The sequence below is a fragment of the Apteryx mantelli genome, chromosome 8 (assembly GCF_036417845.1).
Source record: "Apteryx mantelli isolate bAptMan1 chromosome 8, bAptMan1.hap1, whole genome shotgun sequence".
NCBI classification, from domain to species: Eukaryota; Metazoa; Chordata; class Aves; order Apterygiformes; family Apterygidae; genus Apteryx; species Apteryx mantelli.
In genome coordinates this window covers 31,210,177-31,236,416 of record NC_089985.1, presented here as the reverse complement: position 1 = coordinate 31,236,416, position 26,240 = coordinate 31,210,177, and the positions used below count along the sequence as shown (strand labels likewise).

Sequence of the window (26,240 nt, the reverse complement as noted above, 5' to 3'; positions counted from 1 at the left end):
TTTCCTCCTTCCGCACGGGGAGGAACGCGGAGGGAGGGCGAGCGCCACCCGACACCCCGCGGCGGCCTCCTGGTCCCGGGTGCCGTGGGAGCCGGAGCAGCCCCGGATGGCAATGCTGGGAGCAAATCCCCCCCGCCGGCTGCTGCAGCAGGGGCCCGAAAAGGAGCAAGGTCTCCCGCGGGAGAGACAGGCTGCGCGGTGAGCGTCGCTCCACGCTCTGCCTGAGCGCTTCCCACGGTTTTTATCGCCATTGTGCCCACTTCCTCCGGCCCGAGCCCGGATCGCATCGCTTCCCTGAAAGCCGTCGTCCCCTGTGCCGCCCCGGCGGGCGACAGGCAGAGCAATAGGAAAACCGACCTCGGGGGCCGGCAGCCCTGCCCAGCGGCGCTCCCACTGCTCGCTCCCTGTTTCTCCTTTTTTTTTTTTGCGCCTTCCACTTTTTCTCCCCTTTCCTGTTTTCTGCCAGAAATTAATTTTGCAGCTGAGGGCCGCGAAGTGTTTACATTTTCCCCGGCAAACAGGCGACAGTAAACAATGAACACTCACAGATGAAATTGAATTTATAACTGCATTACGGTGCCAGATAACGCCCTAAAATAATACAACGATAAGGAAATTCGATTTGATTGCCGCCGCGAATCAGCTTGGGCCCATCTGCAGCCAGGGCCTCCCGTAATAATTTTAAATTGGGTTTGTAAACCTTATTTGTCCTTAAATATTTCTGTCATTTTTCATTGCCGGAGACAGATACTTGGGCACGCGGCCGCGGATTGGCCCCGCCGGAGCCGCGCGCGGGGCCGGGGCGTGCGGCGGGCGCCTGGCGAGCCGCGCGGGCGCTGGCGCAGGCGGTGACAGCCGCTCGTCCTATCAATCACCGCGTCGACAGTTCGGGAGGAATCGCGGGCAGAAATTGAGTTTGCCTCACAGGGGACAATTGAACAAATTAATAGACCATTAGCCAAGCGGTGACCTGAGAAATGAGGGTGCTCCGGCTCCCTGGCGGTTTGGGGGGGCCGGGAAGGAGGCAGGCGAGAGCGGAGGGAGGACGCGCGGCCCCTCCGGCGGCCCGGGATTCCCGCGAGCCGGGGGCTTGTCCCTGGGGATCGGCCGGGAGTGGGCTCTCACCCTAGCCCCCCTCTAGCATTACTGCTCATTAACCAAACAGCTATATTTATTAAGTCCCCTGCCAAGGCGTTGCGGAGATTAAAGGCGGAATAAAACACCAACGCGGTTTCTTTTTGAAGCGAGCGAAGCCGCGGCATTGGCTCTCCGAAACACGCAGGGCCCGGGAACGACGACAAGCTCAGCTCCGCCACCCCGCCAACTTTTCTGCATCGGCAGACGACGCAGGGGCTGCGGCGGGGCCACGGGTGTAAAGGTATTATTTTAAGTCTGCGAAACGAGGCGCTTTACGACGAGGCGCCGGGTTTCCTTTGTCTCCACCGGAGATAATCAGGTGCAGATAGGATGTATATTCTGTAAAAACATACACTCGCTCCCACTCACCAGTTACCTTTTTTTCCCCGAGAGCTGTAAGGGTTTCAATTACCGGATTCTGGGATTTAGTGCCCAGGGCTTTTTGGTGTGCGTTAGATTTATTAGAAGGTTTAGTATCAGTGGAGAATTCACGCATTTACTCCCAGGAGCCCGGCTTCCGTTCACAGACCCTAAATCAAGAGCCGAGATGGGCTATTGTCACTGACGACATTAGCATGGTTAACGTACGCAGCGATGATTAATAGCAATATTCAGGCAGGCTCCCAGCCTCCCCCGCTCGCCAGACCCAGGCGCTTCTGCCCCCGCGAGCCCGGGGCTGCGAGGCGCACGGCCAGCGTGCCTGCCCCTGCCCCTGCACGGGGTGGCCCGATCCTGCACCGCGCTCGGGTGAATATATTTAAGCTGAACTGTTTGAGGCACGCTGGGGGGCGGAGGGCTCTCCCTCGGGGCAGGGTTATGGGCACCCTCCGCAGCTGCTGTCTGGAAAAGATGAAGGTATGTCCAGAGCAGTGCAAGCAGGCTGGCAAAACCCGTGAGGAAAAAAAAAAGATTGTTCTAAGAGTAAATACAACCTTCCCGTCCAGGACCCACCCAGCCCGGCAGCCTCCCGAGGACTCCCTCTTCCCAAAGGAAACTTCAGGTCAAATGTGGCCCTGGAGGACAGGGAAGAGGAAGGCATCTTTATTGAACAGGGAGCCAGCAAACAGGACAGCTCCTTTGATCCGATTAGCACTCCCCCGAAAAATCCCCCCCTGGGATTATCCCATCTATCCACCTCACCTCTGCAGCAGCAGGGAGCAGAGCCTCACCCCACCATCCAGAAACACATCTTACACCCCTCTATTGCCCCTTACAGATGGCTTCCCAAGGGGACTGGCGACAGGCTAAAACTCATCACACAAGTGGCTGCCCCACACCTCAGGGACGCGACCACCTTGGCAAGGCCTCGCGGGGTGCCACTTGCACCCAGGGTGCCTGAGCACGGAGGTGAGCCCTCGTCCCTGCTGCACGCCCAGGGAGACACAGCCACACTTCTAACAAGGAAGATCCTGATGGCTTTTGTCCTTTTTCCAATACTGTGTTACTTACGTTCTTTCTTTTTTAATTAAAACAGCCCCAGCTGATTTTACAAGCTTGCCGCTGCTTCTCTCCCAGTCTCTGTGTCTCTCATATGCTTGAGTGCTAGTATTAATTATTAGAGCCAATTTACTGTTTATACTCTGATGTTTTAACTAATTACCACTAATGGCAGACACCAGTGGGCAATCAACTTCATTTAGTTCCCAGTGCAAACCACTCATTACCATCTGAGAGAGGAAAAGAGAGTGCGCGGGAGGGATAAATAAAGACAGAGCTACATGGGCAGATGCCTGAGACTTGTTAAGAGCTCCAGCACTCGGGGATGCTGTTGCTTTGCAGTGAATCCCCTGCTGGCTGCATTTGTGGGGAGAATTTAAAGATCTGGCATGTGTGGATGGAGACCAGGGGAAAACCCTTGCACGTAACCATGCTGCAGGGGCTGTAAAGGCTGCTGTTACTTAACACTGTGTGCTAAACCATGCCTAGCTGCTGGAGAAAGGCTCTAAGCCTTCGCTACGGTTGCAGGCTCGCAGCATGCCCCTTTCCTTGCATGGTGAACAGCCCCTATGGGTTTCATCCAGGGACTTGCCCCAGAGGAAAGAGCAGCCAGTGTTCATGTTTTCTGCTTGGTTTGATGCCAGGTTTCGTGAGTCCAAGGTGCCTCTAGCGTTAATCTTGCTGTGAAAGAAGGTGCAGTGGGTGACGCAAAGCCAAGGTGAGTTGGGGCTGAAAAGCCCTTGAGCTGGACTTGCTCACATCTGAAGCTGAGCCTTAAGCTAGGCTAACGAAGCCTGGTCATGGAGTTAATTTAGCTGTGTTCATGCATAGAGACAGAGTCAGCACTAACCCTTTCTCAACACAAGCACACCCTAAATCTCAGCCTAGCTCATATTTGCATCTTCTTGTTCCATCTGGAGAGCCAGGTAATCCATTAAGGCACACATGCAACACCTGGCATCCATCCAGCTATCCAAGCCCAACACAACAGCCTGCAACGTTAACAGCCCGCAACCTTCAGGTGGTACAACTGTCCTGGCCATGCTCTGACACCCTTCTCTGTTTTGGACCAAGAAACAAACACATCGTGCAGAGAAGAGCCTGAAAGGAGGGATGTTGGAGCGAATGACTCTACCAGAACTGCGTTGGCTCTGTGGCTCAAGTAGAGAAACTTTTGGTGGGACCAGCCCAGAGCAAAGCATGAGGAACTGAGCTCCCAAGTATCTCAGGGATGTGATCTCATCCACAGCTGAGGAAAGCTTCTGGAGAAAGCCATGTCCACGTTCATTCACCTTTTAGTGAGGACTGTTAACCCAAACCTGGGACAAATCTCCAACCAACTCCATTTGCCTATAGCAGCTGAGGCTCCAAGATCTGGGGATCTGGACTTCTCCAGCCCTCAGGAATGAACTGCGGGGGAAAGAAAGACCTTTCCAGGGGACAGACACAGCTCTAGAGACTTGCCAGATCATTACCAGTAGTCAGAGTCCTGTTCTAACAAAAGCGACCACAGTGTTTGAGATGTTTAGATTTAGCCAACATTTGATCTTAGCATGGTGATGCCATAAATAGCTCAGCTGAGAATCCTAAAACAGGGCACAAGCCCAGCCACAGCTATGTGGCTGGGCACTACCTTTCCAAAGGTATTGCAGGTCTTTTTCTCTTCCTTTTTCCCTTTCTCTCATTCTTTCATTCTGTGATCTGCTCAGTTGAAATCTTACTTTTGAAAGGGAGATGCAGGTTGGAGAACTGCTCTGCAGTGGTGGGGACGTGGTCGCTTGTCTTGGGGAGGGAGTTATAACTATGCACACATCTGAAATGTAATTGCTGTCAGCTCTCTCCATTCTTGCAGCACGAGGCCTTTAATCTCTCCCACCAGACCCATCGGCCCTGATATTGCAGCTCCAGAAAGGCTGGTTTTATGTACTTTAACCCTGCGACCTTTACAAATCCCATCATTCCAATCAATACGTCTCATTAGCGTTAGGTAAATGTATGGGATGGATGGGGAGCTGTGCTGGGAGGAGCCCACCGAGGGTGGGGTGGAAAGTGCTCTTCCTGCCTGCTCTCCGGGGGCAGCACAGCCCCATCATGCTCCCAGCGCTGCGGGGGCATCCTTTCCCCCAGACCCACAACTTGGTCCATCTAGAGAAGCGGGCCAGTTAATGCAGAGCTTGAAACAAAGTCCCGGCGAAGCCATCAGTGGAGTCAAGAGCCCAAGCTGTTAACTGGACCAAGCTGTTGAAGTCATTTTTTTCTCCCTCCTTGGGAAGCAGACATATGTTTTACAGCTTTCCACTATGTCGACTAAATGAAAACACACGGGGCCTGTGGCAGGTGATGGGAAAACAATGTGGGGTGTGCCGCGGCCCTCCGGCTCGGGGCTGCCTGCGGTCCCTTCCCGGCGGGCACGGAGACGCCAAGAATGGCAGTCACCGGCAATGGCAAGACAAAGCGAAGGAGTGGAGAGAAAACCTAAAATCTCCAGTACTTCCTGCGAAAACGAGGGGCTCAAGCCTTAATCTATGGAGAAGTGCCGGTTTACACCATGTGAGATCTCACTGGCACAGCATGGTGCTGGGGACCCTGCAGGGGAGATGGCCTTCCCCTGCTTGGCAGACCGGGATGGCCACAGTCAGGGACTATGGTCGTGCCAGGTGGGACTGACCATGGCTCTGCGGGGCATCGGTCAAACCTGGATACTTCAAAGGAAGGACCAGTCCTGTCTTCAGCCAGGTGTAAAGGCTGGAGATGGGACGGCAAAAAACCCCACCTTTCACTGGGAAGGGGGCTGCCTTGCCCCTGGGATCAGTGACTCAGCCAGCAGGGCTGTAAATACTATTACTGCCCATAAAACTACCAGCCCTCCTCCGAATCCTGCTCGAATGCTTGACTCGGGCGACCTGCCGGCAGCAGCAAATTCCACCGGAGCAAGAGGCTCTGGGGTGCCCACGGCTGCTCTTCCTGCTGGGCGCCCCGCGGCAGGGGTGGCAGGCTGCTCCCGGCGTGCCATGTGCTGCCAGGCTTCCTCGCTCCTGTGCCGCCGCGAAGGCGCTTGCAGAGGGAGCAGAGCACCCACCGTGTGCAGGAGGAGGGTGGCCTCGAGCTCTCGGCACCGCTGGCTGCCCCTGTGCCGCTCTCCTCGCAGCTCCGCCACCCACAGCGCGACGTGACCCCAGATCTGTGTCCCAGAGCTTGAACGGAACAAGCCCGTGCCTGAGCAAACTCATCCCGAAAAAATCCAGCTCCCAAAAGGGGAACAGGATGAGTTTGAAGGCTCCTCCTCAAGCTGGAGTGCAAGAGGAGGCGAGGCCAGGGCTCTTCTGCCTTCCTCGCCCTCTCCCGAGCAGGGCAATCTTTTGAAGTGGCATCTGGAGTCGGGTTTGGTTTCTGAGCTCTGCTATCCCCATCTGCAGAGCCAGCACGTTACTGCAACAGAGCTCAGCCCCGCGGGCTGGCCGGGCAGCCCCCTTCCTGCTCTCCCGCTTTGGGCAAACCCCGGGAGTAAGAGCGGCCACAGTCCCTCCTCAGCCCAACGGGGTCTGATTACTACTGAACTTGAAACCTCTTCATACGCATAGAGCTATTAAAAGCAAAGGCTTAATAAACATGGGCGAGCTCTGCTTTTTTACATTAAAGCTGTTTAACAAAGACATTTCTAACAGGTTTAAACTTGCTTAGAGCTGGGCCAAATACACCTCTAGTTGCTGTGTGGGACAGCAGAATTTGTCTCCATGCCGGAGGGGATAGGTGGAGCTGGGTATGTGACATGCCCATGTTCAGGGAGCAGTCTGGAGGACCTGTTCCTGTGCTCCCCCATGTCTCCCAGCACTGCTGCCTGCTTTCCCTGTCTCCCTGCTGCTTTGCCTGTCGAGGCACTTCAGCAAGATCACAGGCTTGTTGACAAGCCCTAAACTCCATAGCAGCAAGAAAACCACTTAAGCACTAAGCCCCCCTCGGCTTTAGCGAGATGACTGTGCAGCGCGGGATCTTAGCACAGCACCTGGCAGGAGGCAGAGGGAAGGAAAAATTAATAAATCCACCGGCGGGCCAATTTCACTTGCCCTGACACACTGCTCCTCCTGGAATTAAATGGACAACTCCCGCAGCACCTCTCTGGAGTGGTAAGCTGCTCAGCAATGCACCTGGATCCCATCCCACCGGCTGCCTGGATGCCAAGCTGGGAGAAACCACAAAACCTGTGTCTAGACCACGTTAAGAAAAATCAGACCATAGCTTCAGAGTCGCCCTCTCCAGCAGAACAACGGTTGGGCCTGACAAAGCACCCGCTGTGCAAATCCCCAGCTCTGCACTACTCCAGGGTACCTCATCCTGGCTGTGAGCCGCTAAAGACGGGGCACTTGTGTGCAGGCTCTGGCTGATGCCAGGAGATTCATGGGATTTTTCTAGCTTATTTTTTGCCACCAGCAGTAGAAACTGTTGGAAGAAGAGCTCTGTCTGTGTGACAAAGATGCGTGAGCTGAGGAACTACCCAGATCTGTCTCCTGTGCCACACTGGCTCCCCGTGGCGGAGAGGCGCTGGGCTGGTCCATCTGCCTCCCGTGCAGTCAGCAGCGATGCCTCTCATGTGGCCGCGGACCTTCATCCGGCCTCCCTGAGCAGCACTGCGCGGCTCGGCATCCCGGGCCCTGCCTGGCCATCGCCACCCTGGGACCAGGACGGTGGTGGGCTGAGGCCGGGCAGCCTGCCACGGAGGGCAGGCAAGGGGAGCGCCGATGCCGGGCAATGCAGTGCCCCACTGCGAGCAGCACAAACGGGACAGGAGAGAGCAGGGAGGTGCAAGCGCCAGCCCCGGCCCTGAGGCTATCCCGGCGCTCCTTTAGCGATGAGGGGGTTGGTTGCAGCGTGGCTCCGAGAGGACACAGCTGAGCAGAGCAGGGGAACAGGGACTTCTCATCCTCACTGCTGACCGGCCACGCTCTCCTCCCTTGGGAGCGCCAGAGCGGTGCCTGGCCTGCAGCCGGCTCCGCCAGCGGTCCCGCGCCCGCTGCAGAGAGCTGCATCCGCCTCGCACAGGGGCTGGGGAGGGGGAGAGCGCTGTCAACCGTGACTGCCCCCAGCGAACCGGCCAAGAGGGCAGGCAGTGCACAAATCCCCCTGCCATGCCCCATGGTTATCAGGGGACAGAACGGTGGCCTTGCTGCAGGACGGTGTTTAACCTTCTCAGGCTTGTCTGACGGCAGTAAGCTTAGCGGAAGGAGAGAGATTGCAGATAGGCAGAGAGATTGGTGGGTCCAGAGATGCAGGGGGAATGCAGCAGTGTTAGATTTTATCTGTGTCTCTGTACGGCCACACAACCTTGGACTCCCAATCAACAGTTGTTAAAAAATCAGAGGGGACAAGCAAGAAGGCTTAAACACAGAGTGTGCTGTGCACGGCTGTGCGGGAACAGAGTTACAGCCGCTGGTGGTGAGGGTACTAGATGCTGTCACTGCCTAGTCTAACACTGCACACAGCATGCAAGCTTTTTAGCTCCCTTTTTCTTGCAGATTGGAAAAGCCGCTTTTGGATAAACTCTAATGGGAACAGAGGGAATTCCCAAAGGCCTTGAAACCCGCCAAATCCAGGTCTGCTCCAGAGCACACTTGCTCCTACATGCCTCAGGATGCCACTGCAGGCAGTAGAGACCTGTGTGCCTGTGCCAGTTCCCATGCAATGCCCCAAAGGGTAGGAGCTGAACCCTTCCCTGGGGAAGATGGGGAAGAGGCTGAAGGTAGTTGGAGAGATGGAAACAAGAAGCTTCCCCATTCTTCACTAAACCCTGCGCCCAGTTTGCAATGTCCAGACCCCTGGACTGCTCTTCTATGTGGGCTCCTTGCCCCCATGCTTGGTCTGCATCTGAAGGCAGCCCCAAGGCTGGGAAGGGAAAGGAGAGCTGGTTCTGGTCATTACTGGAGAGAGCAAGCAGGTGCTGGAAGGGCTGAGTATTCATCTCAGAGCTACCTTTGCCTCCCTGCTGCACCCGTGTCTTCTTCTCACCTCTGGCCATGCTGAAACCTGGCCCTTACTCAGCCCAGCATTTCATTCCCAGCCATTACAATGACAGGAGTGATAAGAGATCCTTATCGCAATGCTCAACATTGATTTGAAGCTGAGCCCCTTCCCTGCACTCCTCCTCCTCACGGCTCTTGGAGCAGTGAGCAGCTTTGCAGAGCAACTCAGCAGCATGGGTTGTCTGTAAGCAAAGATAACAGTTTGGGGTTCAGATCCGTTCAGAGATATGTCCCTCCACCCTAACAGCTTCAGACATACTTCTCCCAGCCGAGACGGAGCACGGGACCAGGAGTCAGGATGCTTGGGCCCTTTTCTGCCACTCATTTGCTAGGTGAGCTGCTTTGTGCCCCAGTCTCCCAGGCTGCAAAAGGTGGCAATACCATGCACCTTCCCTGGACCGCACCGGGAATGTCCGTCCCAGGGAAAGCTGGTCAAAGAGCTATGACCTTCCAGCTAATCCAGGAGATTGTTCTCCTCCTTGTGCTCAAGGGGAAGAAAGGAGAAGGTCCTGCTGAGCCCACATGAGACATGGGGAACAGCCTGCCATCCTGCGTCCCAAGCCTGGAGCTCATTTCACCTTGTTTTATTTCAACCTTCCTAGATGCTGTCGCCTCCCATAGTTCAGCATGGCTCTGCTCTGCCTCCTTTCCCAACCGATCGCACCCTCGAGTCCCCAGCTCGTGTCCCCCCTGGGGACATAGACTCCGAGTGGCTGGCAGGAGGTGGCACTACCAGCAGAGCCAGGGGCTCCCACTCGGAAGTGCGTGTCTGCAAGCCCCGGTCACACACAGCAGTCGTGGGAGACCTCACTGGTCCCATCCCCGGCGTCGCTCCAAACGACAGGCCCTGCAGCCACGTCATCTCTCCCGCTGGGAAGCTGCTTTGTTTCCCTCATGAGGAAAAAGTTTTGCTTTCACAAAAGTTTCACTGAGGTTAGGGCTGCATTTAACACAGCTGCCCAGAGTCTCCAGCTCCTCCCGCAACCACCACCGCCACCATTTACAAGAACTCACTTCCTCCTGCTGCTGGCCCCAAACATGCCTGAGTCCCTGCCTGGACCAGGTCTCGGAGACACGCACCAGCCCAGACTTCATCTTTCAACTTCCCTTCTCGCAGCTCCAGGATGGCCAGCGGGATGTTGCATGGCCGGGAAGGAAGGCCAAGGACCTGGCGAGCGCCCTGTGTTGGCCAAAGGGGAAAGAAAATCTCCCATGTCGAGGTGGACCTGGGCAATTGGCCTGGCAGCTGCCCGGTTCTTGTGGGCGACCTACCACGAATGTGCACGTGCGCTGCACACGGATGCACCTGCACGCTCAGCAAAGGGAGAGCAGGGCCGCGGCCCTCGCGGGGAAACGGAGGCGCGGGCGGGCTGCGGGTGCCCAGGGGAACCGAGGGGAACCATCAGCAGAGCCTGAGCAGCTCTCGGCATGCAGATGTTGAAAGTCCTCCCTCTCCTACGAGAATTGTTTCTGGGAACAGAAGAAATGCAAGGCGGTGGCAGGGGAAGCGCTGGGACAATCGGGGCTTGTGGGGAGGCGAAGAAAGGCCGCTTTTGTTGGCGGGTGCAGTCGGGGTGAGCCCGGGGGCCTCGCGGATGGCACCCCCGTACCCCAGCTGTGCCAACGGGGGCAGGGGAACAGAGAGCCGGCTGTTCTGGTCCAGCCCCGGCACAGCGTGTTACCGCCTGCGCTTATTAATGGAGATGTTCTCCCTTTGTGTGCCTGGGTTTCTACTCTGCTGACCTGCTTTGCTCTTGCCATCGCACCATCCATCAGTGCCGGCGATTCCCAGGCTCCAAGATGCCATTCCCAAGAGGGGAAAAGCGCTTTTTTTAGGGCAAGAAAAAGTATCTTCCTTCCTGGAAAGCTGTTAGGTTTCCTCCCGTCCCTGCTCAGACATGTCTCATTTCTGGTTTGACCCAGCCTGGGGACAGGCTCAGCACATAGCTGGAGGCAGAGGCGATAGGGATGGGGGACAGGGCTTCTCATTCGGCCCAGCCCTGGCCTAGATCTCCCTGCCGACTGCTCGCGCTCCCAGCTGCAGTGGAAAGAAGAGCTGTGGTTTTTGCAATCTCCCTGGACAGATGTGCTCCAGCTCCTGGCCTGCCCCAAGGCCCTTGCTATTACAGATACCAGGCAGGCGGTGGCAGCCTGACCCGCAGCCAGCAGGTACCAGATGCAGGTCCTGAGAGGTGAGAAAGGCTGCCAAGCTGGCAGGTGCTCGGGGAAATCAGCCTGGCACTTTCCAGACAGGCTCAGCCCTCTGCACAGTGCCTTATCTGCGTTCGCTACGGCAGCTGATGGAAAGCGTTACTGCATATACCACGCTTTCCCCTTGCCAGCCTGGCAGGAGACCGGAAAGATGAGCTGGGATTCCCAAGACAGAAGTAAACTGTGTTGGGGCTGGGAGGAGGACACCGCAGTCCTGCCCGGCAGCCCTGCTCTGACCACAGACGCTGCTGCCGGGACAAGGAAGGAGCAGGGCGATTTCACCCCTTGCTCCCCAAAACCCCTTCTCCAGGAGCAGTGCCTTCAGGGGGGCAGGGTGAAACCCCACCAGCGATGCCCACAGCCAGGTCGCCCCACGCTTGCAGGCTTGCAGGAGGGGAAGCCTCCGGCTACAGCACGGGAGACGCTGCCTACGGCTGACCTGAGCGCTAGGAAGGAGCGGGGCTCCTGCGAGCAGCTTTCCCCCCCCCTCCTCGCGCCCAGCCAAGGCCAAGCTGTGCCAGGGTCAGCCCAGCAGAGCTGGACATCACCCCGGCTCTCTCCAGCCCGTGGTCCCGAGACCCAGATCTGGGGCAGGGACCTTACCATTACCTGGGCTTTCTCCCTCCGCCCTGGCAATGCCACTTCAGTAGCAGGAACATCTGCCTCACCTCTTCAATCAATACTCAGCTCTTAATAGTCCTGACAATTCGCAAGAAAACAGGGGCATTAAATGTTAATTATATCTATTTGGATTCAAAAAATTTTATTACTCGAATTAATTATAGCCGGAGTCGTAAAAAGGTGCAGAGCAAGAGGCGCTGCTGCCTGGCCGGGCCGCGAGGCCACGGGGCGAGCGGCCCCATGTCGGTGTCGGCGTCGGCACAGCCCGCTCGGCGAGCCCGGGCCGTGCGGGGCCGCGGGGAAAGCGTCCTCAGGCCGGCGCGGCTCCCCGCCGCGGGCGCAGGGCACGGCCGGACGCTGCCCCTCGGGCCGGGCGCGCGGCAGGTACTCGACGTGGCGGTTGTGCCGGCCTGTCCCAGCCTGCGGGCTTCTAATTTACTGCTTTCCTTTTACCGTAAAACTGAAAGGGGAAGGTGCACCCTTTAATCACTGCCTCCGGGGCCCCGCCTGAAACCACACAGAGACCGAGCGAAGGCTAGGAGTTAATGCTCCTTCCGACACCTTTTTATGATTCATGGGCCTGACCTTGAGCCATAAACCGCTCAACCTCTCCGACACACTGGCAGTATTTACAGCCTACAGGGGCCAGTACACAGGCACAGATGCAGATGCACAGCCGGGGACGCACATGCAGGCACAGGTACACGGCCGGGGATGCAACAGGTATCTGGCCGGACAGGCGCACGCGGGGCCAGCTACACCGACGGAGATGTGCATGCAGCCGCCGAGGCATCCTAGTGCAGCGCGGAGATGGAGACACACATTTGACATGTGTATACAGACACCACACTAATGAACACGTTTATGCATGCACATACGTGCACAGATACGCACGTTAGGATGCCTTCACCGGGGGAGCACGTGCAGGAGCATGTAAAAAGCACCCTCAGGAGGGTGCGCATGGGTGCAGAGGGGTGTGTGCCCGTGCGCCTGAGGCCCCCAAGCACCCAAACTGGAGCGGAGTGAGGTCTGCTGGCTAAAGCGAGGTGCGCAGAGTTGAGAGGCTCTGGGTCCAGCCAGCCTGGGTAGGCACAGACAAGCCAGCGCCTCTCTTTATGCCTCAGTTTCCCCACTGCTGCAGCAGGAAAAATAATCCTGACCCATCCTGTTTGCATGGAGTCAGGAGGCCGAGCTTGTTAATGTTTGCAAAGTGGGTTTGGCTCCTCTGATAGAGCAAGCCAGAAATGTGAAGGTCATTATTATTATTATTAGGATTAAAGCAATTTAACCTGGCAGTCAGGGGGTACAGGTGAACATAGCAGCTGCACTGCACTCAGCAACAAATCGCTTAGACATGCAACCTGAAAATAACGACAAGTACTGTGATTATGTCTTATTTTAGTGAGTTTAGAAGCACTAGGCAGAATAAGCGGGTTCCCAAAGTGCCCTCTAATACTTCTACCCAGAAAATACCCTCCCAAAAGGCAGAAGGGACTGAGGTATGCTGTTCCTGGAGACATCTGGACCCCGTACGAGGCAGCGAGCTGTCAGCGCCCACTCCTCGCATGCACAAAACTCCTGGTACAAGCTCACATGCATCACTTGCCAGTAGAGAGGCCCTTGCTCACAGCCCTACCGGTCCTTGCCAGACAACCTCCCTTCTCCTCTGTCCCATGACTGGAGACCACAGAATTGGGCAATTTATCTTGAACAAAAATCTCACTCTTTTTTTTCTGAGTTTACAGGTTGTTGAATCTTTTTTTTCCTCCTTACAAAACAAAAGAGGGAAAAAACATCCTTATCTCAGAAAGCAGAGTTCAGGAAAAAGCTACTGGTCTTTTGGACTCAGTAAGTCCCTATTGGTAGCCTCGCTTGTCATTGAGAATTTATCAGCCAAACACAGATCTGGTATAATGCGCCATATAACTAGTGCATAAACAAACTTCAGCATGATAAATGCTCTGCTTTGAAGCCATAAAGTTATTAGCTAGTGGCTGTTAGCTACTGCTTAGCATGGGACATAGTCCTTCCGTTAACCCCTCGCTGCCTGCTCCGTGCCCATAAATCCGCTGGCCCCAGGGAGATCTTGGGAGCGAAGGGGAGGGCACCTCCTGGGCGACAGGACACCGCGAGAAGAGGAGCTCGGGGTTTCGGGTGTGCGGAGGGATCTGGCTGGCACAGATGCCTCTGCTGGGACTTATCTGTGCACTTTGTACTTGCTGAGAGGAAAAGGCTGAACACTGGCAGGAGGGAAATGCTTGCCGGGAACGAGGCTCTGGGAAGGCTGGCACCTCCCCGCTGGTCTGTTTGAGACCTGCTGCAGGTCACCTCTGTCCCCCAAGAGGCAGACGCAGAGGCGAGGAAGGGCAGTTTGTACGTGCTCAGAGCGCAGGCTCGCCGTGGCCCCCCCCGTTTAAGAGATGGACCTTCTGCTTTTTAAGCGCATTAGCCACGTCACCGAGCTAAGACAATCAGCATGCAGTTCCCCACCGTCCTGCTCCGAGTGGGGATGTCCGAGACTGACGCTGGTGGACCTCAGTGCAGCCCCCGAGCCCGGGGCACCCAGACAGGGCTGGAGGAGAGCAGTCGTCCCTCCAGTGCTCAGGACGCCTCCTTTAGAGGAAACACTGCTGAGGACTCTGAAGCTAAGGCCCTAAATTTTTCTGGAAGCAGCCAGGCAGGGAGCTCTCATTAGGTGTTTAGAGTTCCCTCTGCTGCCCGCAGAGCAGGGTAGCCCACAGCTCCCACTGAGCACAGCCATGCAGGAGGCTCAGAGATGCTGGAGCCCCATGGCCAGCAACACCGGCCATGAGCAGCCGAGGGGGAGCTGGAGGCATGCTCGGGATGGCCGTAGGTCTCCAGCGCTCAGCGCAAGGCAAGCGTGCAGCTCCAGCGTGGAAAGGGGTTACGCAGCAGCGTGGCCACTTCTCGGCCACATGGTCTGGAGCACAGGAGTTGCACAGGGAGATGCCGGTGGCCGGGGGCTAACTCCTGTCCCTCTCCCTGTAAAACCACTCCTGCAAGGCAGCAGGAGATGTCTCAGCAGGGCCAGCTGGGGGGCAGCGGGACTCGGAGCTGTCTCAGTGCCTGTTCCTCATTAGAAGCCCGGTGTTGAAGAAACTCATAATTAGAGCCCTGAGTATTAATTAATCTCCATGACCCTCCTCTCATTCTCCTTCCCCCGCCCCCACGGCTCAGCAGGTCAGCCTGGATTATTAACACATGCAAAGTACAGGACGGCAAGCTCACCGAGCGGGTCGGCAGCAACGTAGGGACCAGACCTCAGAGCCCTGCCCCGTGTTCAGGGCATCCAGAGGCGCCTTGATCCTCCCTGTGCTGCGGCTGGTAGCCAGCACGGCTTCCCGGCCTTGGCTCCTCTCCCCTGTGGCTGGGCTTGGCCTGGGACATGTCCCGCTTGCTTTGGCAGAACCAGCGCCTTGGGGACAGAAGTTGACTGGGCACAGAAGTGTCCTCAGATGAACAGAGCTGCTTTTACAGATGCCCTGCTAACTGCCTGCCCAACCCCTTGCAGAGTGGCTGCGAGCAGACCCATGCACCCTAGGGACAGGGTTAACCCTCGCTGGACATAACATACCCCTGGAGGCTTCTTGGCACAAGGGAGTGTAGATTGGCCAACCCAGCTGAAAAAACACCTTGGAAAGGTCTGCAAAATTGCCATCTCCGCTTGGCCAGACCTTGCTTTGGTCTTGAAGAGCCTCACACTTAGGAGGCAGCTGCTGGACGCAGCCAGGACACGAAGGCCCTATGGGCAGCATGGCCACTGTGGCCCACAGCACTTCTCCTTTGCCCTTGCCTTGCCCGTGCAGGCTCACCTGCCTGGGGCAAGGACACGGCTCCTGGGAATGCGATGCTCCCTGGCAAGACACTGCCCAGGCTCAATCTGAGGATGAATGTGCTACAACGAGGAGCCATGGAGCAACAAAGCAAGATATGAAATAAACCCAAACTTTTCTGACTCCCTAGTAACCACCAACTGCTTTCCTGATCCTATTTTTCCTCTTTTCTGCTGGAGCAATAAAAAAGGGAAAATCAACATCCAAATGATCTTGTTTATGGCGACTAAATAAGCTGCATGTGCTTAATCCGTTAGAGTTTAATGAATTTACGACTTGCTTTGGAATTTGACAAGGGCTGTAAAAGAGTAATTAACATTTATCAGTGTGTTTTTACACACACCCCGCCCTCCTCCCCGTCTCCCTCCCTCCTCCCGCTGCCTGTCTCAAAGCAGCACTGGGTATCGGGGGGAATATAAAAGTGATCAATTAATTCTTAATAATCTCGGGGAAAGATTGTAGAGTCGCAGTATGAACTCAGGGAGTGTCAATAAAGGTGCCAAAGGTTGGCTCCCCTTCCGGGCGCTGCGGAGGAATGTGCGCGGCTGGGGAGGGACGGGGCCGCTGGGACGGGCCCGGCCCTGCGCCCCTTTCCTCCTCCTCCGGCATCCACCGGCCTCCAAAGTGGCTTTTTGTCACCCCGTCCAACACGCTGCCTTGGGGACAGGAGGAAGCAAGCGGGGGGCTGGTGGCAAACGGGGGCCCCGGGGCCGGTCTTGGCGCCGGTCCCCGTCTAAAGGAGCAGAGGTGGCGGTTTGGAAACGCAGTCGCAGCCGCTGCCTGCGCCAGCCCGTAACTCTGTCCCGACAAACCTCAACCTGTTCAGGATGACCCCAAACCCTCAGCTCCGCAACCCCACCGCGATCCCAGGGCGGCTGAGATGGACACTGCAGCCGCCGGCGCCGGCCCGCACGCCACCTTCGCTGTCACCCCGCGCAGACGAGAGCCGCTATTTCGGCACGAGTAGTCACGACGCCGGTGCTGACCCCAGCGATGAGCGAGCGGGGCGCCCACCTCAGCGCCCCGGCCTCCGAACCGCTCCGCTTCCTGCCGCGCGGCCCCGCAGCCCTCTCGACAGGCTGCTCTGCCAGGTCGCCCGAGCTCCCGGAGCCCCCAAACTGCCAGCCCCGCAACGCGCCCTCCTCTTCCTGGCAGGCCACCCCAGGGGCTCAGCCCCCCTCGGGGCCGCGCAGCGCCATCGTGGAGTCGGGCTGGGAGCAGGGCTGCAATTGGGGGGCACCCGCGTTGTAGAGAGGGGTCAGCGCTCCTGGGGGGCAGGAGGCTCCGGGGAGGAGACAGGGAAGCATCTGGGCTCAGCTGTGGGGCAGAGGGTCCTGGAGACCCACAAACAAAAGCTCAGGATGATAAATCCTCCGAGGCTTGAGACTGTCCGGGGATCTGCTCTGGACAGAAACAAATTCTCCCTGTCGAACATAATGGCCCAGAAATAAGCAATGAGGCAGGGAAAGACAGGGCTGGACCCAGGGGGTCTGGAAAATCTCCACCCAGCCCCAAGGCGAGCATCTGTGGGGCTGGGAGGGGGGAGCGATACCCCCCACCCCGGGGTGAGCTGGCGGCCCGAGCATCGGGCACGTGCCCGCAGGGACGGGGCAGGCGGCAGCGCCCGGGATCTCCTGCCCGCCAGGGGCTGCTCAGGTCAGCTCCGGCTGGATGAGTGCAGGACAGGCAGGAAAGGGAGGTGGGAGATAACAGTATGAACTTGCCGCCGCTTTTCCTGAACAACTGTTTTCACCCGTCTCAGCGAGGCAGAAAGCAAGGCACAGGGAAGGGGGCTGCTTCAGGTCCCTGGGGACTGGTCCCAGCAGACCAACACCGGCTCCGCTCGCTAGGCCGCAAGTCTAGCAACGTCCAAAGGCTCCCAAAATCGCCTCATCCTACTCCGTGCTCAGTGCCAGCCGGCCTGCCTCGCGGCGAGGGTGCAGCGCTGGCTCCACACTTCTGTCCTGGCTCTGCCGCAGACTCACGGCATGACCACGTGCGGGCTACAGGCCGGTTCCCAAGAGAGAGGGGGGCTGGCCAGTGGCTCCCCGCGCCGCCGCCGCTGCCGGCGGGGAAGGTGCGCTCCCTCCTGCCTGCACTGGCTCAGCCGCCCCAGTGTCAGTCTGTTTAAACAGCACCTCCTCCCGCAGAGACCTTACGCTGGGGGTCGGGGTCTGAGCGTCTCTGGGATTTGTCACGGTCTCCAGAGTTATCAAAAAGCAGCTTGGACCAAGAATCCCAAATGGGAGAATGACCCGGTGGAGGGGGAGAGCCGGGAAGCAGCACTCAGAGAGCCTGGGAAAGCACTGGGGCGAGGGAGAGCCAGACTCCTGGGCTCAGCATGGCCGTGGGCATGGTGGTGCTCCTGCTTCTCCCAGGCCTCCTCTTCACGGGAGCTCTCGCCAAGGCTTGACACCCTGCGAGGCCGAATAACCCTTGAGCATCTCCCCGCTGTGCTAGGGCCCGGCTGCGCGCGGCAGGGGCCAGGCAGCCACGCGGGGCTTTGGTGCTAGGCAACACTAAAATAAGGGAGTTTTCGCTTTTCCGAGGCATCGTACTCCAGCCAACTCAACCAGATCCACCAAGGCGCAGCTGCCAGGGCAGCAGCCTCTGGGGCCGCGGACGCGGAGGGCTCAGGTGGCACGGGCTGGTCCTCCCGCTGCCACCAACAGCCGGGCACATCGCGTCACCCTCCACGCAAGGATTAAACCTCTCCCCCTCATGGAGGGGCGCGAGGCAGCGTTCATCAGCGAACGAGCAGGGCATCGACGCCGCTGCGATGGGGGCAATGCGTGGCCAAGGCTTCCTGCCTGAACCGGCACGAAGGGCGCCGGGACAAGCCACCCGCGCCCCCGCCTCGCGCCGCTCCAGCGCTGCGAACAGTCGTAACAAAGAGCAGTTATCCAGGTGCATTTCCAGTTTTTGTCTCTTCCCATTCCCCTTCGCTCTCGCTCAGGTGCGACAATTTTAATACCCATAAATGACAGTGCTGGTGATAACCATAAAGGTACACGCAGCCCTCTGGGGGCTTTTCTCCTGCTGTGGGAGAACTTGGGTCACACTTTGGGTTGCAGCAGGGTTACAAGGGGTTAACAGGAGACTCCCACATCCACTCAGCGTGTCGCCCAGGGGCTTAAGCCCATGAGCAGTGGTGCTAAAGATGATTTTAAGCCATGATTATAAGAAATCTATTGATCTCTTGGACTGTATAATGACAGATTAACCATTTTAATAAAACACCTATTAATCATGCATTAACCCCTCTCAGCTATATGTACATTGAACTGTAATACCAAATTTGACAAGGGCATTGGGATTTCTAGGAGTCTTTTTTTGAGGGGAAGGGAGCGAAAGGTTTCTTTAGATAACAACAACAAGAAGAAAATAATGCAAACTTACAGAGGGGGAGAGTTAAAATCATACGATGAGTGGCAGTTGCAGACGCCTGGGGCCCTCTTTGGTTGTCGCTTCTATCTGGCAATCAATTGACAAGAAATTGAGATTATGAAATATTGCGTCTGTGATCAAAGGAGGCGGCCTTTCTTCCCCAATCCGAGGGCAAATCTCCACTCCCCCACAGGAACAAACAACAAGCAACATCAGCGATTTGGCCTTCGGGAGGTCCTGACTGATATAACACCAGCATGACTTTAAGCGCAAACATGCCCATCGTCCCCACAGGTCTTTTTTGACACACTCAGCGCAAGGGTACAACATCCTAAAGATGGAGCCTAAGGGGGCAGATGTCTAGACGCTCATGGATTTTTTCGGAGAGGGAGACGTTGCATCCAGCAACGCCCTCAGACGGCCAGGAAAGGGAGACGGATGGGAGAGGGGAGCAAACACAGGTATACCTCAGCCGGGCACGGGCACGGGCTGCTCTCCCCCCCTTGCTGCCCGGACGTGGGGTCTGCGGGTCCGTGGTGGCCCCATGTGCGGGAGCAGGAGGTGCCCCATGCGCGTGTTGGTGCACAACCCTGGGGGCCTGTTGCGTAAGGGCCGGGGAGGGCAGCGGGCGCCGTTTCCTGCCTCCTTGAGCCGTTGAAGCCTCGGAAACCGCCGAGCCCCCGTTGTGCTAGGAACTGCCTGGAGGCCGGAGCTTCCTGCAGGTGCCCGCGCTCATGAATCACACCTTGTCAGGGGTCCGGGCACGGGGCCGCGCAACGGCTGGGCGAGCACGGGGCCGCCGAGCTGGCTGCCGAGCCCTGCCCCACGCCGTGCCGCCTTCCCCACCACCCGCAGCGCTGCCCCGGCCAGGCAAGGGTTAAGCAGGCATTCATCACCCTGTTTGAGAGACGTTTCAAAGCCTCTTCCAAATATTATAAAAAATGTCTTTAATCATCTAATAGCGCGAACTCCGCTTGTGATGGATGGAGAGAATTCGCCTCTCTCCTCCTGATCCTAACAGATGAGGCTGAAGAGCTGCGGCTCTGGAGGGGGGGAAAGTTGGGGAGGGGGCTGGGGGAAGAGAAGGACATTTCTCAACCTCCCACCAGAGCAGTTATAAATATGAGGTCATACAGCAAGAGATGATAACGCATTAAGGGCTCTTGAGATATTAGTCTGTCAGCCTCGTTAGACACAGCCTATTTGGGGCTGACTGCATAATTAGAGGCTGGGGTACCCATAACTCATTGGTGTTTATACGGTAGGAAGGGGCTACACTTACCATCACCCTCAGCACACTGAAAAGTCATCTTCAGCAGGCATCAAATTCCACTCCCGGTTGCAAAAATAATGCAAATTCTTCTCTCCCCAGGAACAATTGCTCCCGTTCCCACCTCCTGCCCTGGGAAAGAGCCTTCTCTTGCGCTGGCTCAGCCTCTGCCCTTCCCGTAGCGCCAGGCCTGCTGCCTGTTCAACGCACCAAACTGTAACCCACCCTTGCAGTTCCTCTCTCCCACGGGCGGCGAACGGGGTTACAAAAGTGAAAGACTTGCCCAAGGTGCCCCAAGGTAGTTTGTGACCAAGCTGAGAAGAGACCCTAAGAGTCCTGGCCTGCAGTCCCCCCTGCCCTACCCATGAGATGACTCGCTGGGCACCAGCCTGGACCTTGGTTGATACAACCCAGCAAGAGATCGCATCCCCTGAGCTCTTCTGGAGCAGGTTTGCCCTTCCTGAGCCCTTCTGCCTTGCCAGAGAATAGCTCTGAGCTGGGCTGCCAGCAGCTTGGGGAGGTGGACGTGCTTGGCAGAGGGGGTCCTGGGGGAGCCTGAGCAGAAAGGAGCCCAAGGAAAGGCAAAAGCATGCAGATGGCCATGGGGCAGCTTGTCACACCTGCCTTCCCCTACCCCACTGTTAGCATCCCCCACTCCTGCCCCGCAGTCCCTCATCTGCAATGGGCACCAGGAACCTCCGTCAAGCAGAAATCCTGTCCTGGTGCTGCACTGTGTGGACAAATCTCCAAGGGATGGGCAGAGGCCCATCAGTGCTGCTGCAGCCTTGGCAGAAGCAGAGCTTTTGGGCAGGAGCGCAGGAGCCAGCCCAGGGGCCCCGTGAGCACTGGTGGTGCGAGCTGAGCCGGCTGGGCTCTGCGGGGAGCCAGCGGGAGCCGGGCTTCCCAGAGCTCCTCCGCTTTCTCTTCTCAGTTCTGCCGAGGTGGCTCAGCCCGGCACCGTGAGCGCTGACACCGACAGGCATTTCCAAACCAACCCCGCCAAAAATTAAACAAGTGAAACAGGGAAGGGGAGTGTTTCCCTTCTGCAACCGTGCAGAGCGAGGGCACCGCAAGAGCCGGCTCCAGCTCTAGAGGGAACAGAGAGGGAGCAGGGAGCGGGGGGAGGCCGACGAAAGCTGGCCCAGCACCTGCTGCCCAGCACCCGGCATGCCACCTGCCTTTGCAGCCCCAGCCTTCCCACTGCACGCTCCTCACCCTTTAGCCCTGCAACTTGTGTTGCCCCTATTATACAGGTGGCAAAGAGAAGGTACCCAGGAGGGCAGGGACACGAGCGGTGGCAGAGGCACCCTCTGCGACCACCCGAGGTGGCCGTAGAGCCTGTCCCACCCCCTCTCCCCGCCTGCCCGACGCAGCCTGGGAGGGCGCAGGGGTCTGCGGAGGAGGGGGCAGCCCCATGGCTTCCCGGGCTGAGGTAGGATAATGAATCCTGATGGGGGAAGTGACCTTTTCCAAATGCCACATGTCATTGGATTTTATATCACACCAGGACAATGTGCCATGGGTATTAAAATCGTTTTTCCAATAGAAGTGTGTGTGTGTATGTGTGTGTAAGATGGAGATGTGAGAAAAATAAAATTAAGACGTGGAAATTAGGCTGCCTCCAAACACGGCCTTTAGAAAAGACTAGGTCCTAGCAGAGCCAGACTGACAGAGAAGACCCATGCCCTTTGCCCTTGAGATCACGGATGATTTTGTCAGGGAAATATGACTTGTCTAAAATCCATGACTGAACTAGGGAAAAAGATGAGGAGTCCTGATCCCCTGGTTTTTAAAGTCTCGCACAGAGTTTCACCTCTACAGTGTCCCCTCGGCAGTGAAGAGACACCTCCAGAGCTCAGTGCCTACCTATGGGGACACGTGCTACCTTGCACATGGGCTCCTGAACAAACACGGGTGTTAGTTTGGGCTGTGCATGCTGAGAGAGCAAAATATTACATGACTCCAAAACCCGAGTTGCTTGGCCTCACCTGGGCTTTAAAGCAGACAGTATCCCCGTTGCACAGCACAGAGAGGTACGTGGAGTATTTGCGCGCTCTCCCTACACGCAGGTACAGACACACACACACACACACGTTTATGCCAGAATACATTCCCATGGGAAAACACAATGTAAAAAGGGAGGCACTGGAAGCCAAATTCACTTGAACTCCAGCCTGTTCCCTCAATCTGCAGGGCAATTGTCCGGCTGAAATAACAACGCGGGGACAAAAAAAAAGCGACAAGCTGCGTTTGTTTATTCAGCTTCGTTCTCCCCCTCTCCTCCCCACAATGCCCTGACACCGTGTCCTGCTGCGCCGGGGCTGCAACCCCAACAAGCTAAATTTATCCCAGCTGGAGCCCTGTTTACAAGCCTTGTCCTGTTTACAGGGTGGCCCATCCTGCCCCAGCCCGGCCAGCGGCCTTTTCCGAGGCGGACAGGGCGCTCCTCGCCCGCTCGCCCGGCTCTGCCGTCCCCGGAGGAAAGGGGCTCCCGAACTGCACAGGGGAGCGCGTGGCTGGGATGGCCCGCGGCGCGTGGGTGGCCTCCATGCAAAGCCTCGTGCAATGCACACTGCTCACCCGAAATGCTCTACCAGAGGATGCGAGCAAAAAAAATGCTCCTGCCTGGCAGGGGTTTGGGCTCTCTGGGTCGCCTCCAGTGCTGGGCGGCACGCTGCGAAGCGCCGGGCAGGCTGCCCCGCAGCCTCCTTTAGCCCCGGGAAGAGGCACGATGCCCTGCGCTGCCGGCGTTGGTGCATGGGGGCAGCTCACGGCTTCCTGCCCGCTTGGGGGCTGCGAGGAGGTGGAGGCTCACTGGGCTGCTGTTTGCCCCGAGGGGCTCAGCAGTCGTCCTAGTGGCCACAGTCTCTGCCAGCACTGGCCTGTGGCATGCTGTCGCCTGGGAAAATGTCTACCGCAAGCTCAGCAACAAGGCTGCAGAGCAACCCACGAGAAACCTGTTGGTGACAACCAGCCTCCATCGTTAAGGCAAAAATGGAGCTGTGCCCCTCCATGCAACCACGTGTGTGTGCTCCTCGCATCTCCCACCTCCATGCACAGGCATGGGCTCGCCCCAGTGCCAGAGTGGACAGAGGAGAGCCAAGGGTGCAGGCTGCCCATCGCCCATCCCTGTCACCCCGATGAGCTCACGTGTATTGGAAAGATACGGCCAGCAGGCAGCCTCTGGTCCCTCTTCCTGGCGACAGACCTAGTGCTTCGAGTCCCTTCTCCGGTCACCACCCCTGCTTCAGCCTCGTGCCTGATCGTGGTGGGCACAGCGCATGCTGTCCTGCCCTGGATGCTTTGCCCAGCTGCTGCCACCCCTCTAAGCCGGGCAGCGTGGGAAAAGGGGATGCAGCCCCTCGAGGGCAGCGCCACCTGCGCCCTGCCTGGCCCGAAACACAGGTGTTCAACCAGAGGACTGAATTGTTGAGCTTGGCTGGGCCTGATGGTTTCATGTGAATACACACTGGGACGCTGGGGGGTGTGGGAGAGGGGTGCTGGCTGCCAGCAGCCCCTTCTTGCACCCTTCCTGCTCTGATTCCCACCTCTGGTGGGATGCAGCCGGCGGCAGGCGGGGTGCCTCACCCACAGGAGGTGCCGTCAGCAGGGCTCAGATGGCAACATCCGGGCTCTTATTTGCTGTTTAACGAGTCCCAGCTAATGAATCCCAATGCATGAAGGCTTTTCATTAACCCTTTGGCTTGCTGACAGCATTTGCCACTGGATTGCAGCAGCCTGGAGTCACAGGACCAGTTTTGGGGGCGACTGCAGATCCTCACCTACAGGCCAGCGTCCCACCTCATGCCCTGCCCATGTCCCATCTCAGTGGCTGCAAAGGGGATGCCAGCACTGGTGGACATGAGGCCCTCCTGCCTGGGCTGTCGGTCAGCAAAGCAGCTGGTCCCAGGCTCTTCCAGTCTCTCTCACCAGGGGCAGTTAACAGAGATTTGCCTCCATCTCTGGTGGCAGGGCCATTGCTCAACAGTGATGGATCCCTCTGCACCTGATCACGGGCTGCATGTCCTTAGGCTTAATGAGTAGGCAATGCTCCTCTCACGCAGATGATGCAGCCCTTTTCCACACGGTCCTGCCCCAAACCACAGACCGCTACTGTCTAGGGAAGCCTTGCACTGAAATCAGGGAAAGAAGGGTCTCACGGAGAAACCCTGACCTGGATTCAGCTCCCAAACTCAACACTTCAGAGAAGTGCCTTTCTCACTACAGCTCTGAATTACCCTTTCAGTAACTTCTACTATGCCCATAGCCTATTGGACTATAATTACCAGTGTTTTTATGATGCCCATGTTCCCTCTGTCTCTCCTCTGCACCAATCCTTCCCCAAAATAGCTTCTCCACTGTCTCACTCTCTGCCCACCATGACTTTCTTGTCGCTCGGGCTTTTTGGAGACAAGCAGACAGGACAGAGAGGTCCCTGTGGTGCACCATGCTGGGCTGAGTCATCTTCCAAAATGCCTCCCCATTCACACCTACCCTGCTCCTTTGCTCTGGCCCACTTCAGGGCTCGTTGTACCCTGGGCAGGGGGAAGCCTTTCAGCTCTGCGGACCCCCAGATTGCACCACCTGGCAAAACCATGCTGAGAGGCGGAGCAGGAGCTACTAGGGAGAGGAGGAGAGGGGTGTCTGCCCCAACTCCACTCTCAGCTTGAGTTTTGGGTAAGGTCTGTGCACGATGGTGGGTGGGGGTGAAATTGAGCCTAAAGGCTTGTCTACACAAGGTATTACTCCTGAGAAACTCCACATGCTGGACATTTCTTTTTCCAGAAAGAACAGTTTGTTCACATTCCCCAGACCCACTCTCACTCCGAAATACAAACGGAGCTTTTTGGGAATACTTCACTAGTCTGAAAATCACCTACACCTTTAATCCACGTTCCCTTTCAAGTACAGGCAGGACATTAAGGGGAGGGCTAATGGAGAGGCACATCTGCACACACACACGTATGTAGGTGCTCCTCACATGTGCGACTCCTCATCTCCGGAAGAAGATCTTACAGTCAGGAAGTCACGGCCCTGATTACTTTGTCTTCCACGTTTAAGAACATCCCTAACTGCTCCTTGGATAGCTCAATTAGTAAAGTGAATATATTATATAAAGTCTAAAAGATTAAACTATCATAGGCAGCCCATAATTTCATGAAGAAGTCAGGGGAGCATATCCCTCTTATTAACTCTATAACAAATGTGATGAAAATGTTCAAATAGAATGTTAATGCAATGTTACGTGTAATTTTCCCAGGCGATTTTCTGCTGAAATATTTCTTTATTAATAGTAATTGAGGGTATAAATTATGAATGAGGCGATTTTCTCCTTTCACTGGGAAAGATGTACTAATGGCAATAATTCTTTATAATAATTTTTTGGGGGGAGAATGGGGAGGGAGCCGGGGTGAGGGGTTTAAAGAAAAAAAACCTTTAAAGGGATTGCAAAATATATAGACTAGCAGTGCATGTTTTATTGCAGGGCACTGTATTTTATATCCGCGTGTGCTGGGCATCCGTCCTGCGCGGGTCCGCACTGCGCGTGCACGGCGTGCCTGCAGGGGTCGGGTCTCTGAAGAGCGCGGTTCCCTTGCCCCTTTGCTATTTTGCACTTGGCTAAGGCCTTCACTAGGCTCACTGCAGGCGAGGGGCACATGAGAGCGCCCAGGGAGGCAGCGAGGCTGCGGGTCTGCAGATGCTGGACCCCTCTTCCCATTTCATTTTCTGAAAGGGAGAGGGGCTGTAACCACACCACTGACACAGGCACTTTTTGGTTCGTGTTACAGGCTCTTGCCGATGCAGTACGGACTCTGACACCTTTCCATCCCCCTATCAGCAGCAAAGGCACTGCTTTGCACCTGTCTTGTTTTTTCATTTTATTTTATTTTATTTTTATTACCAGCAACGCAGCCTGCTGATCCTGACCCCAAGCGCCTCCATCCTAGGAAATCTGGCAGAGCGCCGGGCTTTGTCCTACAGCAGCCGGACCGCGCACACCGCAATAAGCCGTCAGAGCGATGGGGAGCGGGCTTGGGGCTCCTGAACACCACCCTTTCGTGGGACACCTTCATGGGACATGTTGCACGGGTGCAGGGACGCACGCGCACACCGCCAGCAAGGGGCCGCTCACTCGCACCCCGCTGCAGGCAGCACCGAGCAGCACAGCTGCCCCGGGGGAAACAAAAAGTCCATTTTCTGATGCCAGAATGAAAGAGGCGTTTTACAAGGATTTCGGAGCTTGCTCTCCTTGAGGTTGGTATGGTTTTTTGACAAACCGAATTGCTTCAAAATTTTTCCATTCAACTA

The 26,240-nt window shown here is 56.8% G+C and overlaps 1 protein-coding gene across 3 annotated transcripts in view; it reads right to left on the bottom strand.

The window, feature by feature from the left end:
* Positions 1-26,240, bottom strand: part of RNF220 (ring finger protein 220) — a 238,153-nt gene that overhangs the window by 121,564 nt on the left and 90,349 nt on the right. The window contains exon 2 of one of the 3 annotated variants that reach the window (XM_067301107.1): positions 18,674-18,748. The exons of the other annotated variants lie outside the window; for them this stretch is intronic. Coding sequence (XP_067157208.1) covers positions 18,674-18,748 — 75 coding nt within the window. The remainder of the gene's footprint in view (positions 1-18,673; positions 18,749-26,240) is intronic. 3 annotated transcript variants of the gene reach the window in all.